The 17,072-nt window shown below is 39.6% G+C and overlaps 1 protein-coding gene across 4 annotated transcripts in view; it reads left to right on the forward strand.

Annotated features, from left to right (window-relative positions):
• USO1 (USO1 vesicle transport factor) overlaps positions 1 to 17,072 on the forward strand; it is a 79,142-nt gene that overhangs the window by 7,534 nt on the left and 54,536 nt on the right. For 3 of the 4 annotated variants that reach the window (XM_044447395.1, XM_044447396.1, XM_044447397.1), the window contains exons 3-10: positions 546 to 610; positions 1,117 to 1,196; positions 6,234 to 6,334; positions 7,916 to 8,018; positions 9,585 to 9,640; positions 12,692 to 12,812; positions 14,942 to 15,120; positions 15,295 to 15,435. In XM_044447395.1, coding sequence (XP_044303330.1) covers positions 546 to 610; positions 1,117 to 1,196; positions 6,234 to 6,334; positions 7,916 to 8,018; positions 9,585 to 9,640; positions 12,692 to 12,812; positions 14,942 to 15,120; positions 15,295 to 15,435 — 846 coding nt within the window. Of the gene's footprint in view, positions 1 to 545; positions 611 to 1,116; positions 1,197 to 6,233; positions 6,335 to 7,915; positions 8,019 to 9,584; positions 9,641 to 9,688; positions 12,322 to 12,691; positions 12,813 to 14,941; positions 15,121 to 15,294; positions 15,436 to 17,072 lie in introns of those variants that run through there. The other variant, XM_044447398.1, reaches the window with a different exon arrangement.

The raw sequence follows: 17,072 nt of genomic DNA on the forward strand, positions 1-17,072 counted from the left end.
TTAATTGTTAATATTATTGGATTTTATCTGGCCAGGGCGGCTTATTTTATATTGTTATTTTTGTATTTTTAATTTAATGTTTATATTTTTAATTTAATGTTATTTATTTTTAACGTATTGTTGTAAGCCGCCCCTAGGCTTCGGCGAATGGGGCGGCATAAAAATGTTTTAATAATAAATAAATAAATACCTAGGGTGTAAACGAACCCTGGGTAGGCATGAATGAGCTAAGCAAGCATCCCTGGCTATTTCTTCTGACCTAATTAACTGGAGAAACTCTATCCCTGGATTGTTTACTGTGACATCTGAACATGAGATTGTGAGTTTTGGGTGAGAGGAAAAAACTAAGACTTCTAACACATGGTTTGTTCAATGGGAACAGTCAGGAATATCTCATTTGAATTATTTAATGACTACATAGGTTAAAACAAAACTTGGGTGGTTGTGACTTCTGAATCAGCTGAATACATCACCTAAAGACAATGTGATTCATGAGAATTTTGTAACTTTTTCTTAGTTGGTACTTATTTTCTTGAATTTGACAGAAATATCGCCTAGAAGTAGGAATTCAGGCTATGTCTCCACTTATCCAAGTGCTCCAGACAGATCGGTAAGCAGCCTGGGAAACATTTAAAAAGTATCCACATGCTCTTTAGTCAGATGCTCCCCTTGCTGTAATGCTAATTGCAATATGAAAGTGATTTAATTTCATGATTTGATTGATGAATATCACAAATATTAATAGCTGTCAAAACCATCTGAGAGGGATGGTTTAACTTGGAGTCCTGCACTCAGTAGGGGGTTGTAACTGATGGCCCTGCAGCCCTTCCAACTCTACTATTCTATGATTCTATGATTTATATTTTTAAAAGTGGAATATTAATTTCTGCAAATGTAAGCAGTGTTGTTACAAAATTATTTGTATGGAAAAGCTGATCTCAAGTACAAAGCAGTATTTTCCAGGATGGTATGCACAATCCCTAAACACCTCTGTTGCCCATTTTTTAAAAATGTACACTTAGAAGCTGGGCATAGCATCTTGTAATTCTGCAAACATGAATTCTAATATATTTAAATGTGTTAACATTGCTTTTTTATTCAATCTTGTGTTCATAGTTCAGATTCTGAAATTATTGGTTATGCTTTGGATACCCTTTACAATATCATTTCCAATGAATTGGAAGAAGAAGAACAAGGTATGCACTTGATTTTTAAAATATCTCTTTGAAAACTAGATATACTTAATTTGGTTTAACTATCTATGCCTGTTTTATACATAAAATTTAGAAAATAACATACTAGGCTATTTGAGACATAATGGTAGAAGATGGTCTAGCAAAGTATGAAACTGTCTTATAGTGTGTCAGACATTGCTCCATGTAGCCCACTGTTGGTAACACTGACTAATTGTGGCTCTCTAGGAATTGAGGCGTGGTTCTTTTCAGCCCTATCTGGAGCAGTTTAATCTTGACTTGTTTTAAATAAATCACAGTTCCTTGAGTGTAAATGTAATAGGAAACCTTGGTTACTTTTAAAGTAAAAGAGATGCTTCAAATCGCCTATTGCAGCTGCAGCAGGAGACAGGAAGGTGAGTGAGTCCCAAGACCCATTCAGTCCTATTCATCTAATGCTAAACCACAGTTTAACATTAGATTTTAATAGACTCAATGGCTGCATTTGCAAAACATGAACTGGCAATCAAGGTTGAGTATAGGTTAAGTATGAGTTGTCATTGAACTGTGGATTATCATTGAAATGTAGGTTGATAAGTTGTGTGAATCCAGCCATGTGAACAAACCATCGTTTGTTAACTGCAAAGAGAAACCATGATTTGTTGTTGGGTTGTGAACTATGGGTTGTGGTTAACAAACCATGGTTTGTTACTGCAACTGGATACACACAGCACAACAACTCATGCTTCAACAACAACCCATGGTTTGAATGTGGGAATCACATGGGAACCTAGTCAATATCTTTCCTGTTGTAGAAACTATCTTTAATTGGGCAGTAGTGTTTGTGCTGAAGATTGCATTACTGTAATGCTTCAAACTAAATGAAGTAAATGGTTAAAATGTAGTAAGAATGTATTTCTGTGCCATTGTAAGTTCTTGTTTCATTCTAATTTACAGGCAACTTTTCTCTGATATCATATTTAATATATAAGTATAGCTATATATGCTATATATTTTGTAGCAACATGTTAAGAGCAATATAGTATCTTGATTATTAAACTGGAATAGACTTATCTGGAAGAAACATATTCAACTGTCCATCACTTACAGTAAATACAGGTTATTAATTTCTATTAATCCAAAATTAATTTCTATTAATAAAACTTATTAATAATTCAAAAAAATCAATAGAGAGCCCTTCATATATTACCAATAAATATAGAAAGTAGAAAGAAATGCAGGTGACATGCACCTTTTTTTTTGTCCTTATACTGTGTGAAATATCACTTCCAAGTGGTGGATATCACTGTGAGTGACACATGTGAATTTCCTTCAGGAGTGGGCAAAGAAGGGGTAGCAAGTAACTTGTGCTGTTTCTTCCCACAATTTGTTTAGAGAATGTGTTAGTACAGTGGTACCTTGGCGCACGAACTTAATCTGTTCCAGGACTCTGGTCATGACCCAAACTGGTCATGAGCCAAGTTAAATTTCCCCATAAGGTTCAGTGTAAATAAGGTTAATCCGTTCTGTAATCATTTTTTAAATCAGAAAAATGTGAAGCAAAGTGACAAAGAATAACAAAGATCGCAACCATTTCCTGCCCCCCCCCCAGCACAACTGAGTTTGTGCCTGTCATTCCTGCACGTGCCTGTCATTCCTGCACGTGCCCGTCATCTTGGCGCGCTGGGGGATGTGGGGGGAGAGACGGGTGTGATCGCAGGCCCACTGGGGGAGGGAGAGATGGGCGCAAATGGTGCGCTGGGGGTGGGGAGATGGTCTCAATCGCAGTTCCGTTCATGCAGGGAAGGTGTGTCTCATCAGAGGCGCACTCCTGCAGGAAAGACAGGCAGAATCTCAGCCATCTCCCCTGCGGCTCTGCTTTGCTGCTTCCATCTTTCCTGCAGCCATGCGCCTCTGATCATGGACACCTTCCCTGCATGAAAGCAATTGCGATCCATGATCAGAGGCGCGGCTACACGAATGACAAGCGGATTCTTGCCAATCTCCCCCATGGGTCTGCTTTGCTGCACCCGTCTTTAATGCAGCAGCACACCTCTGATCATGGACCTCTTCCCTGCACAAATGGAACTGTGATCGTGGCCATCTCCCCACAAGGGGAGGGGGGGAGATGGCTGCAATCTTGGTCACCACCCAAAGCAGTGTTTGCGACCCATGTAAAAATTTTTCAGTAGTTTTTGTTCGTGACCCAATTCGTTTGTGAGCCAAGGTACCACTGTATATTGATTGAGCCACAGGTAGTGTTCTATTGTCCCTGCTCACTTTTCAGAGTCCTTTACAGTGCAGTTACCCATCTTAGAGTAGTTGCTTAATTCTACATTATTATTATTATTATTATTATTATTATTATTATTATTATTATTATTATAACATTTCTATGCCGCCCCTTGCTGAAGCCTCGGGGCGGCTTACAACACAATAAAATACATTGAAATACAATAGAACATAATAAATTACCACTAAATACAAAAATACAAAAAATACACTGAGATACAAACATAATAATATAAAATTAAGATTAACAGTATAAAATAAGTAAATAAAGAATATAGGAGGAGAAAAGAGAAGGAAGAAGAAGTTGCCCTGGCCAGATCATATATTTTAACAATTAAAATGATGTTTAAATAAAAAGGTCTTTACCTGGCGCCGAAAAACCAGTAACGACGGTGCCAGGCAGACCTCTTTGGGGAGTGAATTCCATAGGTTGGGCGCCACCGCAGAGAAAGCCCTCCTCCGAGTACTTACTCTCCTAATTTCTTTCATGGAGGGTTCCCGGAGAAGGGACTCTCCCGCAGATCTCAGGGGGCGGTCAGGCATATACGGACGTAAGCGCTCATTCAGGTAGCCAGGACCCAAGCCATTTAGGGCTTTATAGGTCATAACTTGCTGTAAAAAAGTGCACTTTATTTTGAATAAAAAACTGGAAAGGTGAAATATATGGTAATACATCTTATTGCTTTCATCTTTAAATTCATATTTGTTATCTTTTCTGAATAGAAAACATTTGAGTGTATGGAAATAATTTCTTGAATAAGTATGTTTTCATGTTTCTAGTACTCATTATTTATAAACAATTTTGTTGGTTTTTATTTCTCTTTCTGGTGGGAAGACAAATTGCATAATGATAGCTAATGGTGGAAGCTATACTTTTTTACAGTTATGTATTCTGTAAAATGCATATTAAAGAAGGAATGTAAAAGATATTCAATTAATTTCAAGGGTAGAAAAACATTTATTAACTGCTTAACATAGAAGTAAATTTTGAGCCAGAACGGAATGGATGTGTCCCTGCCAGAATACTTTTCAATGTAATAGACATTGCACAAAAGAAAGGAGACATAGATAAATAAGCAAATTCTGGTACTTAGTTGTTATATGAAAGCCAGGCTGGAATAACGACTGATGGAGACAATTGAGCAAGGAAAGAGTCCAGTGATATTTGTCCCAGCCAGGCCAGTACTGGGAAGGATTATGCTGTCTTCTCTCTCCTCCTGATGGCTGATTTTTGTGAATGGTTTTGGTCACAATTAGCTCAGCCATGATATCCCACAGTAGGACATCTGTTTCTTGTAAGAACCCAAACGGGTTGAAGTCAAGCGTTAAAGTGGTATGAACAAAGAAAGTTGCAGAGTCTTCAATGAACTATGAGGCCTTCAGAAGATGGGCTTAGGAACATTTGATTGGGAGTGCTTGGGCTAATCAGGTAACCACTGTAGAGATGATCTTGAGTTCTTTAGGAATCAATGTTACACTATTAACCAATCTTTTGTGCAGTACTAAATGAAAAGTTGCTTCACTTTTGAACCTTTCTCTCTTCTGTGCCTTTACAGATGATTCTGAAGGTAAAAGAAACTGAATTATATTAGCATGCAGTACCTTAGGGGGTGTGGCAGGCTTTCCAGCTCAGCCACGTTTATGTTCTGGATTATTTTACAGTGGGGGTAGATTCTATTCCCTCTCACTTGGTTTTCCTTAGACTTCTGACTTGCAAGTATCTCTCCTTGCCTCCCTCTATATTAAATGAAAAACAATTTCTCTAAAGATGATAAGGAAGGAGGTTGGAGGAATCAGTGACCAGCTGCTTCAGTAATGCCAGCCTTAATATAACACTTTTCATAAGGGAATTAAATCAGATCACTCCTCTAATGTATTTGCAAATCCCCTACCTACTCAAAGGTGAGTAGGGAAATTAGTTTAACAGGCTTCCAGTTCCACCACAGAGAGTGAATAAGTATACCTCAGGGGGATCCAGTACTGCCTCATCTTACCTTGCCTCATCAGGCAATCGTTATTGAACAAGTCTCTTCTAGGACAGGAAGAAAGCAATACTGACTAGTCTAATAAGGAAGGAGGGTTGTCAGACATGACTTAAGTAGCAGCATCCTATAATATGTACTCTGCATTGCAGGGTTCTGTTGTGTTCTGATATTGAGCAGAGGTGTAAATAGATCAGGTTTCATAAGGAAGCATGGATCAGCTCTACAGAATTCCCCAAGTGTAACTGAAAGCCTGATAGGGTTATCTGTGTGTTGCTCCAACAAGGAGCAGAACTGAATAAAAAAAAGGCTTCCTCCTCCTTTTAGGCTAGTTGTCTTGGAGGGTGGGGGCTGTCCTTTTCTGTCAATTTCAGATAACAACCATGTGGGGGTAGCTCTGGCATGCTTGTTTCCTTATGGACCAAGACCTCAGAGTCGGAGGATACTAACATATTTTTCTTTTGTTCTGGGGGAGCTAGTCTTTGGCATCTTTTTGGAAAACTAAATCCTGGGCAGATGGAAGGCTCATGGTGCAGTTCTCTCCTGAGCCATTTACCTCTGGAGTACCTTCTTCTGAGGACAAGGAATCAGACTGCTGTGATTATGAGGTTTCAGGTCCTGGGTCATGGCAAAGAGACATTTTAATGTTCAGTATTTCTGCCCCTTGCATCATACAGCTTAGATTTGGTTGTTTTATATTTGCATATTATATATATTGCAACTTGTCCTGTTTGGAAGCTCTGAAACTCTTTGAGGCTGGGTGGTAATTGGATCATTAATATTACAGAAGAAAATGTGCAGAAACCTGCTGAAGATCTTGGAAGTCAATTTACAGAAATATTTATTAAGCAACAAGAAAATGTCACTCTTCTGCTGAGCTATTTAGAGGTGAGAACTGCTCTTTTTTAAACAGGCACACAGATTGTGAGCTCCCTAATAATATAATGAACAGTTTTCTGAGAAGTGGATGAGGACAGTCATTAGGCTACAGAATATTCTGTCCCATGGAGCTAGGAGGGCTAGATGATGAATACATTCCTTCTTAAATAAATTAAAATTACTTGACAAATAAGAAAAATTAGACCAGGGAAAATCAGGATACTTCCAGCATTTTCCAGTTATACCCCTTTCTCTAGGCAAGAGCTCAATTTGTTCTTTCATCTTATGCCTTCAAGCTTCTTAGATTGATATATGAGGGAAACCAGAATTGTCATACATACAGATGGAAAATTCTTACAATAGATTTTTCAGAAACACTAAGTTGTTAATGACTTAGCTGTGAAAGAACTTGTTCCTGGTGTGAATTTTACCTTTGCCACAGATACAGTAGGTGGCCTTAAATAAGCAATCCTCTCTTGTTCGTATTCTTTAGTTTCTTGTCCAGTGCCCAACTTCAATAAGAGAATAATAATACTGGCCTACCTCACAGGATAATTGTAAAGATTATTGAGAGTGTATATGAAGCAGTCTACAAATGCTACTAGTATGGTTAGCTTAATTTGTCTTTCAGACAAGAATACAGATATTACTCAACTAAAACTAAATGTTTTAAATGCTTGTGCTTTATTATGACTTAGAATGAGGTGGGCATGCACTTCAGGGTTGTAGAATCTACTTTGTTTTTCCACTAGAAGCCCGAGATCTATCAGCCTAAGTCAAATGCAAAATAGTGGTTTAGGTGGATGGACATATGGTAAGAATTAAGCAACAGAGTACCTCTGAGCATGTGTTCAACGGTCAGAACAAAGCTTAAGTCCTTGTACGCACAAATCCAATTCTTGTTTTGCCCCCTTCTTTTCCCTCTTCTTGTCTTGTTTGCTGATCTACTGTAAATTGGCCAGATATCTACCCATATATCCTGATCTGCCCACTGCTGGCTTAGAATAAGTACAGTGGTACCTTGGCTCCAAACTTAATTGGTTCCAGGACTCTGGTCGTGACCCAGATTGGTCATGAGCCAAGTTAAATTTCCCCATAAGGTTCAATGTAAATAACGTTAATCTGTTTTGTAACTTTTTAAAAAAAAATCGGAAAAATGTGAAGCAAAGTGACAAAGAACAACAAAGATTGCAGCCATCTCCCCCCACACCCCGAGCATGGCCATCTCTCCTCCCCTCCCCAGCATGACTGCGATCGCGCCCGTCATCCCTGCATGCACCCGTCATCCTGGTGCGCTGGGGGGGAGATGGCCGAGATCGTGGTTGCACTCGTGCAGGAAAGACAGACACGATCTCGGCCATCTCCCCGCTTGGGGGGGGGGGGGGGTGGCCACGATCATGGTTGCCACCCAATGTGGAGTTTGCAACCTGAGTCAAAAATTTTATGAAATTTTTGTTCGCGACCCAATTTGTTCGTGAACTGAGGTGTTTGTGAGCTGAAGTACCACTGTATATGTAAATATTGGCCTGTCCAGAATAATGTTAGCAATGAAATACTATGGAGCTTGATATATGCCATGATCAATTGCAGGAATTTGATTTCCATGTCCGGTGGCCTGGAGTGAAACTTCTTACAGTGTTGTTAAAACAACAAGGACCCCAGATGCAGCAGATAATACTAGTCAGTCCTATGGGTAAGTATTTCATATTGTATTTCATACATGCGTATGCTGCTTTTTGGTATAATGATATCTGAAAAAGTTTCTTTGTTTGTTGGATTTCTAACCTGCCCCATTAGCCACACAGCTGTCTGGCAGGTTACAATAAAACCATAATTACAATATAAAATATAAATCACGAATTACAGTAAAACATTAAGAACAATAAAATAATAAAAATGCACCCACTCACAGAGCTAATAATTTCATTAAAAGGTATCCCATCATTAAAATGCCATTAAAAACTAACAATTAAAATATTGTTGAAATAAAAAGGTCTTCTCCTGGTGTCAGAGTATAAAGAGGACACCAGGCAAACCTCTCTGTGGAGCTTATTCCATAGTTGGGGTGCCAATCCAGAAAAGGTCCTCCTCCTTGTTGCTACCCTCTTTTATTAAATATTAAAATCAAAACAATGTAAATTCAACAACAAAACGAGGTAAGACCAGCAATTGAAACATTTAAAAATTGGAACACAGTAAAATCTGGTTCAATAAAATTGTTTTCACTAGTGCTGAAAGAGTAAGAACAGGTGTCAGACAGGTCTTTTTAGTGAGCACATTCCAGCAGTGGAGTGCCACAACAGAGAATCCCTTCTCAATACCCATGCTATCAGATGCAAGCTGTGGGTAGATTGCAGAAGGGCCAAGGGTCCTTAGGATATCTTTATATTAAGGGAGATTCATATGGGAGAAAGTGTCTGACAGCTATTTGAGCTTTAAAGGATAAAACCTGCACCCTGAATTGCTACAGAAATGGGCCAGGAGATAGGTGTATTTCAGCTATCGTTAGTACGGAATATGTTGGCTGGGATCTGTAGTTTCCGCACTGTTTTCAAGGGTGCATTGCAATAATCTAAATGAACATTAGAACATTACTTACTGTGCCCCATCTGTTTCTGTCTAGGATAAGCTACAGCTGGTTCACCAACATATTTTAGTGAAAAGTGCTTTGTGCCAGTGAGACCACTTTGTCTCTCAGATATAAGATTGGATCTGATATTACGCCCACAACAAGTGTCAAACAGCATCTAGAACAATGCAAATGTATCCTCCTAAACTGGGCAAAAGTATTGCCTGTTGGTTGCAGGATATTTACCTAGAATATATGGTATGATGTAGTGATACAAACTAATACATTGCTTTCTTTTTAATTTTCTGAATGTCAGTAAGCTTTTGAGAAAGTGTTCTTTTTATGGATCTGTCAACATAAAACAGGAGCCTTATCTTGGTAATCAGGTGTAGAAAAGTATAGGTTCAAGCCTTCGTATTCCAATTATGAATTGCTTTGGTATGAATGAGCCTGGGTATTCATTGTTATAAATTGCTTTGTTGTAATCCACCTAGAGAGTCCTATGGAACTAGTACTGCAGAATACAAGTATAATAAATTAATAAGAACAAATAAAAGGACTTCCATAGCAGGACTGGGGAAAGCCTCTACTTGAAAACATGGAATCCATTGCCCTGCAGAGTAGACAGTATTAGGCTAGATGACCTTAAGCAACCATATTTTAATCTCCTATTATGGTTTTCTCTTTCAGGTGTTTCAAGGCTGATGGACCTACTGGTAGATTCTAGAGAGGTCATACGGTATGATGTACGTAGAAATAATCTATCTTTACAGTGGGAGACAATCTTTTTTCAATGGTGAAATTGCTTTCTAAACAATAAAACCACTCTTCTTCACCCAATCCCTCCTTTTCTGCCCTTGAGCCCAAGAAAATATGCCTGCAGTAAATTAATAAGGGCATTATATATGGTACATGTGTTGACTTCAATAACTGCAGAACTTTGTGAAAGCATGTTTGCAGAAAAGTAGCTTTAAATAAGTTGTCTGCTTAGTGATGTACAGCAAACACATCTTGAAACAAAAAATTTGGCCAGTTTGCCGTGCATCGCTAAGCTAATTTTCTGAATGTACGAGAGTGCTGGATTCTTTTGCATAAGATCAAGCACAAATTACTGCTTGCCACAAACTAGACTTGAAGTACATGAAGTAAAGAAAAATGTGGAAGTCCAAGGCTTGCTCGTATGTGAACCAGCCCTCTGAAAAACTAATATATCTCTGAGTTTTGTTACTAAGAAAACATGCATTTTCTAGCAGGGAACAATAAGTGCTAGTGCTTTTTTGTTCATAACAGCAGCATCGACACATGCAAATCCAGAGTTCTTTGAAACTCTGGATTATTGTGAACAAGCAAGCATCCTCGTGCCAAGAATGCTCAGAACATGGTTTGTTTACCACATGGTTTGTGCTAAGATCTCTGGCTTGTCCCTGACTTTAGCCATGCTTGCTGGCAGGAGGAGCCAAGTAGAAATTATTGAGCAGTATGCACTGGCATGTTCGCTCATTAACAGGCATGATATTTGAACACAGCCTATATGTCCAATTCCCAAAGTAAATGACTGCTTACAGAAAATGAATGTGAATAAACTCTTTATTTTGCTTAGTTTTTTAGCACTTTGCACTTTGATGAAATTTTCCAAGGGGTAAAATTGAGAAGTTTAAGAGATTGCTACATGTGATTTAATAAGGGTAATGCCTCTCTCTTAAGGTTTTGCTTTCTTTCAGTTCCAACTCCACACTATGGTTTTGTCTCTGACTTTAATTTGCATATAATTATCAAGAACTAATTTGTGCAGTAAGTCAAAGTGAAAGAATTCCTGTCTCAAGTCTTTCCAGCTACTGGCAAATGACCAGGAGTTTTAAACTTGCTAATGCCCTCAAAATCATTATTTCAATGGTGTGGATGGAGATACAGTATATGAGACTTCAACTCCAGACTATCCTTTGTTTGAAACTTTTGTTCCACAAACATCTAGACAAATGTTTCAGGCAGATTAGGGATAGTTTGGGCAGATTCACATTTAGTCAATTCATGGGCAGTAGCATCTGGTGGTTGGTATTCCCTACCATTCAGCCTCAGCATATATGAACCAAAGAGAGAGAAAGACTCTCAGCTGTCATAGCTTTATACTGTAATCCCTTCTGGCATGCACTTTTGTTATTCAGAATTTGAGCCAAGGTTCTACAATATAGCTAAGGTGAAGTACAGAGGTAGAACTCTAACTCAAAAAAAGAAATTTATTTAATGTATATCCCACCTCTTTTTCTTTCACAGAATTCAAGGCAACTTAACATAATTCTCCTCCTCTCACTCTTATCCTCACAACAACAAGCCTCTGGGGTAGGTTGGGCTGAATGTCTGTGACTGGCCCAGAGTCACCCATGGCTGAGTGGGGCCTGGAAAGCAGGTTGCCTGAGTCCCAGTCCTGTACTCTTAACCACCACACACAGTGACTTGCAGAGATGGGACATCAATCTTATCATTAAACTGCTTGCTTCTTTTTCATCAGTGTGAAGAGACTTCTAATTCACAAATGTACCAAAACATAAACATCAAGTTTGGCCTCTTTCAAATTGTAATTCAGCATAAAAAACACCCTAGGTGAACTGGTGGGCCAAACAAATAGATGACAAAAAAATCTGTGGCATTCTGGAGCCTGCTGGAGCTGGTGTGTTGCCTTCTGATTAAAATTTTTAAAATTCACTGAAATATATTTGTCTCAATATTTCTATTTTCTGTTAGTCTAATGCAAATACTGAACCCCAGATAACCACTTGATATGCTGAGTTAGTTTGAAATAACTATGTTGGCAGGCCATCATGAATTCTATCGCTGTTGATATACCACTTGTCATTAAGCAGAATAATTATGCAGCCACAACAGTAGCTGTGAATTTAAGGCATGAGCAACATTTAAATCCAACCTGGCCACTTCTGCATTAATGGATTGTTAAGAGACTTTCTTGAAGATATTCTCATAGAGGTAACGAACAAAAAGATATATGCCTTCAGCATCAAAAAAGAAGGCGTCCAATGCTTCTCTGCAGGTTGCTAACTCTTTCACTTGCATAGCATAGGATATAATTTCCATTCAGCCAATTACAGTCAAGCAGCAGGGGCATGAAGAGTGGTCTGCAAACAGTTGTAGCACTACTGGGAGTAAAGAGGCAATGGAACTCTAGCATTGGTAGAGTTCGCTGCAGAGCATAGAGTAAAAGAAATAGTGCACAGAGGTTATTTACTAAAACCAACTAATCTTCCTTGCAGCTGGTTAACCTTTATGGTACAGACTTCTGGAGGAACATTTCTGCATTCCCCTCAGCAATATCTCATTTGACAGAGATGGGAACAAAAGAGGGTAGCCCATTATGAAAAACCTCATAGGATGTGTTAATTGCTTCCACAACTTAGAAGTCCCATGCTTTTGGCATGTGAGTTAATTTGTAAGCCCTTTCATACTTCTCAATAAAACAAAGTTTTTTGAGCCTAAAATAAACAAGAAAAAGATACATTTCATGCATTTAGTATGGTTTGTATTAGCTTACTATAACTTTTAAAAACAATGCACCAACTAATTGGGTAGCTTTGTCTATTGAGCTATATAAAAATGTAATAAAAGTTTGTGCAGCTAAATAAGGCATGTCAAAGGGATTTTTTTTCAATTTAAGAGATCAGAAACTCTTAGGAGTCTTTAGGAGAGACACCCAGCAAACAGATAGGGCCTTGTCTACTTGAATGTAAAAGTGCCCCCCACCACTGAGATTAAAATTTTGTCAGTCACTTCTGTCTTTCTTCCCACAGGTCGTCCTGTTACTTCAGCAGTTAACAAAAAGTAATGCAGCCATCCAGAAAATAGTTGCTTTTGAAAATGCATTTGAGAGATTATTAGATATCATAACCGATGAGGGAAACAGTGATGGAGGTATGCCTTTGAGAGTTGTATTCTGTTACCATAGTTTAGGCAGCATTAGAGAACCACTGAACCATGTAGTGTTAATCTGGGTTAAGTAGAAATCTTGGTTAGCCATAACAACAGTTAATATTGTTACCAATATAAGTTAAGATTGGTTCAGGATTGGGTGGGATGGGCACTGAGCTCCGGAAGAGGTATGTGAGAGATCCTGCAATCCACTGAGGTTAGTCACATTAGATTTGCACTGTATTTGTTAGAAGAACACTAAAATACAAGAATATAGTTTGCAACAGATTGGATGGTATCAGATATATGAGCTATTTTTATATTTGAGCTTGGGTAGTTTCTGAAAAGTGGCTGCATGAACCTTAAAACTCTTTTGTTGTTTTTTCCACTGTGCCTTATAAATTGTCAATCCTATTATGGTTTTTCTTTCCCAAAACCTGTTCAACATAGTAGATTACTTCCCAGCATCATAGAAGTGTTAGCAGTTAGTTTACCTACTCATTTGCAATTATCAACATATGTGGTATTTTACCTAAATAGAAAATCACAATTTGTGGAGGGTTGTTTTAAGAGGTACAGGTGATTGTAAACCAATGAAAAAAGTTCATGCAGTCCACAGAACATTGGAACTGGCTTGATTTTTGGACCAAAGCCTAACTCCTAGCATCTCATTTTGTGTGAGGATAGTAAATTTGAAGTATTTTCTGTAATACAGCATTCATGACTTCCTTCATAAATTAGAAGTATGCCTGGACTCATGGTGGTTGGGGAAGCCATTCAGCTGTATCATTGTTTACCCTAGTTTTATTCTGCTGTTTCCAGTCGTTCCTGAATCCTTGATCAGTTAGTCTTTCTGATGTTGGACTCTAATAATGAGGTGGGGCACCTACATGGTGGTTGTGATAATTGCATGTATATCGCTTCAGTTTCATCATAATTTTTTCTTGTGTCTTTTGGCTGGTTATAAGAAGTCAGGAGTGCAACTGTTAAAAGAAAATCTTGTTCAAGCTGTCCTTACTTTTCTGTTATACTGCTATATGGGGTGGCTACTTCTTATAACTTAGGGAGTATTAACCTTTTGTCCTCTGTATGAGCAAATCACTTTCCAGCAGAGAAACATGGACAGATTTGATCAGGCTATTACTTAGTAATACATCTGGAAAAGATTCAGAGGAGGGCAACAAAGATGATCAGGGGACTGGAGACAAATTAGGAGAGACCAAGGAGACACTAAATGAATTGGACATGTTTAGGCTTGAGAGGTATAGACCAAGGAGAGCTATGATATTACTCTTCAATATTTGAAAAGTGATCTCACATAGGAGGGCCAGGATCTCTTTTTGATCATAATAAGCACAAGTTATATGAACCCAGATTCTGGCTGAACTTCAGGAAAAACTTTGACTGAACGAGCAACGGAACCAATCACTTAGGGTGTTTCTGGGTTCTCCCACAAAGGAGGAATTTAAGAGGCAATTGGAGAGCCAACTGTTAGGAATGCTTTAACTTGGAGTCCCCCATTGAGGCAGGGGGTTAGACCTGATTTCCCCCTCCACTGTTCTATGATTCTGTGATTGGGTAGCCAGAGTTTACAAGGAATGCTATGTAGATGAGAATTTCATCTTTCTGTCCTTCCTCACCCTGTTCACTTGCTTTACAAACTATCTGGAGCAGAGGTGAAGTTCATCACCACCACAGAAGTGCAGGTTACTAGTGTTATCAAGCTAGCAAATTTTGTGGACTTCTCTAGAAGGTTAAATTTGGCTATTCTTTCTGCAGTGTTTGCTCACTAGGCTCACTGTGTATTTGGAACAATCAGCATACTATGTCTTAATACAGTAAAAGTTGCTGAAACTACGCCAATGAATTCGTTTTGTTAGATTATCTAGACTGCACAGGTAGTCTTGGTTTTATTTTTTTCCACAATGGAAAGCTGCATTCTGTCCTTAGTCTTTATGTACTATAAGTTATTTGTAGTTGCAGAGAGAAAATCTCCATCATTCTCTCAAGATCCCCATTTTGTTAAAACAGTTACGTAACATTCTTTATTACATTGGAAAGTTTTATACTTAAGGAAATGTCAACATTTTAACTGTTGAAATTAACGTCCATCAACCCTTCTGTCTTCACAGGCATAGTTGTAGAAGATTGTCTTCTCTTACTACAAAATTTGTTGAAGAACAATAATTCAAATCAGAATTTCTTTAAGGAAGGTTCCTATATCCAGCGTATGAAGCCATGGTTTGAAGTTGGTGATGATAATGCTGGGTGGTCAGCACAGAAAGTAACCAATCTACATCTAATGCTACAGGTAAATGATTTTCATTGTAATGTAATAGCAACATCAAAGTGACACCAAGAACTGATTTGTTCATTTTCATAGTCCCATGAATTTTGCATAATTTTAACTTACAAAGTAAGTTTAAAACTAGTGCTCTAGATGGCCTTTCAGTACTTCTTTGTGATACATTCCTTTTCTTAACAGCTGGTCCGGGTGTTAGTCTCCCCCACAAATCCCCCAGGAGCCACCAGCAGTTGCCAGAAAGCCATGTTTCATTGCGGATTGCTGCAACAGCTTTGTACAATTCTGATGGCAACTGGAGTTCCTGCTGATATTCTTACTGAGGTAAGGGAACAGAGAAAAGTGGCACTCTTATTTATTAATTTATTTAGAAGACTTCTATGCCGCCCCATTCGCTGGAGTCTCAGGGCGCTCACAATAATAAATAAATAAATAAGAACAGTATAAAATAATATGAGTCGACCTGGCCCGAAAAATAAAATAAATAAATAATATTAACAATTAAAAAAGCGTTTGAATAAAAAGGTCTTCGCCTGGTGCCGAAAAACGGCACCAGGTGGACCTCTCTGGGGAGCGCATTCCATAGATTGGGCGCCACCGCAGAGAAAGCCCTCCTCCGAGTACTTACCCTCCTAATATCCTTCACGGAGGTTTCCCAGAGAAGGGCCTCTCCCACTGATCTCAAGGGGCGGCCGGGCACATATGGATGTAAGCGCTCCTTCAGGTAACCAGGACCCAAGCCGTTAAGGGCTTTATAGGTCATAACCAACACCTTGAATTGGGCCCAGACTTCAATGGGGAGCCAGTGAAGCTGACAGAAGAGTCATGTGAACATAACGCCCAGGCCCCATCAGCAGCCTGGCAGCTCTATTTTGAACCAATTGAAGTATCCGGACCGTCTTCAAGGGCAGCCCCACGTAGAGCGCGTTACAGAAGTCAAGTCGGGAAGTCACCAACGTGTGTGTCACTGTTGCCAGGCAGTCATTCTCCAGGTAGGGATGCAGCTGATGGATCAGCCGAAGCTGAAAGAAAGTGTTCCTCACCACTGCTGTCACCTGAGCTTCCAGTGAAAGCTCTGGGTCGAGGAGCACTCCCAAGCTGCGGAACTTGTCCCTAAGAGGGAGTGCAACCCCATTCAGGACTAGGTTCAGGTCCCCTTCCCTGAAGCCCGATCTGCCAACCAACAGGACCTCCGTCTTGTCTGGATTGAGCTTCAGTTTATTGGCCCTCAACCAGCCCATTACATTGGCCAGGCACTGGTTCAGTACAGCCATTGCCTCACCTGGATTGGTAGAGAACGAGAGGTAGAGCTGGGTATCATCAACATATTGATGATTCCGCAGCCCACACCTCCTGATGACCTCCCCCAGCGGTTTCATGTAGATGTTGAATATAGCAAGGGGGACAAAATGGAACCCTGTGGAACTCCATGGCATAGCTGCCACGGCACAGCCATAGTCCCCCAGCATCACCTTCTGGAATCAGCCATTGAGATAGGAGCAGAACCACTGCAAAGCAGTGCCTCCGACCCCCAATCCTGCTAGCCTATCCAGAAAGATACCATGGTTGATGGTATCAAAAGCCACTGAGAATCCAGGAGAACCAACAGGGACGCACTCCCCCTGTCTTTCTCCCTGCACAGGTCATCGTACAGGGTGACCAATGCAGATTCAGTACCATACCCAGGTCTGAAGCCAGACTGAAATGGGTCCAGATAATCATTTTCATCCAAGAGTGCTTGAAGTTGTCCCGCCACCACCCACTCCAACACCTTGCCCAGAAATGGGATGTTGGCCACTGGTCTATAATTAGTGGCCATGTCTGGATCCAGTGACGCCTTCTTCAGGACCGGTCGGACTACCGCCTCCTTTAAAGCGGCAGGTACCCGACCCTCCCTCAGAGAGGCATTAACCACTTCCAAGATCCAGATCCCTATCCCATGCTTGGCATTGTTAATTAGC

This window comes from Varanus komodoensis, unplaced genomic scaffold (assembly GCF_004798865.1).
Source record: "Varanus komodoensis strain SLA01 unplaced genomic scaffold, ASM479886v1 scaffold51, whole genome shotgun sequence".
Lineage (NCBI taxonomy): Eukaryota > Metazoa > Chordata > Lepidosauria > Squamata > Varanidae > Varanus > Varanus komodoensis.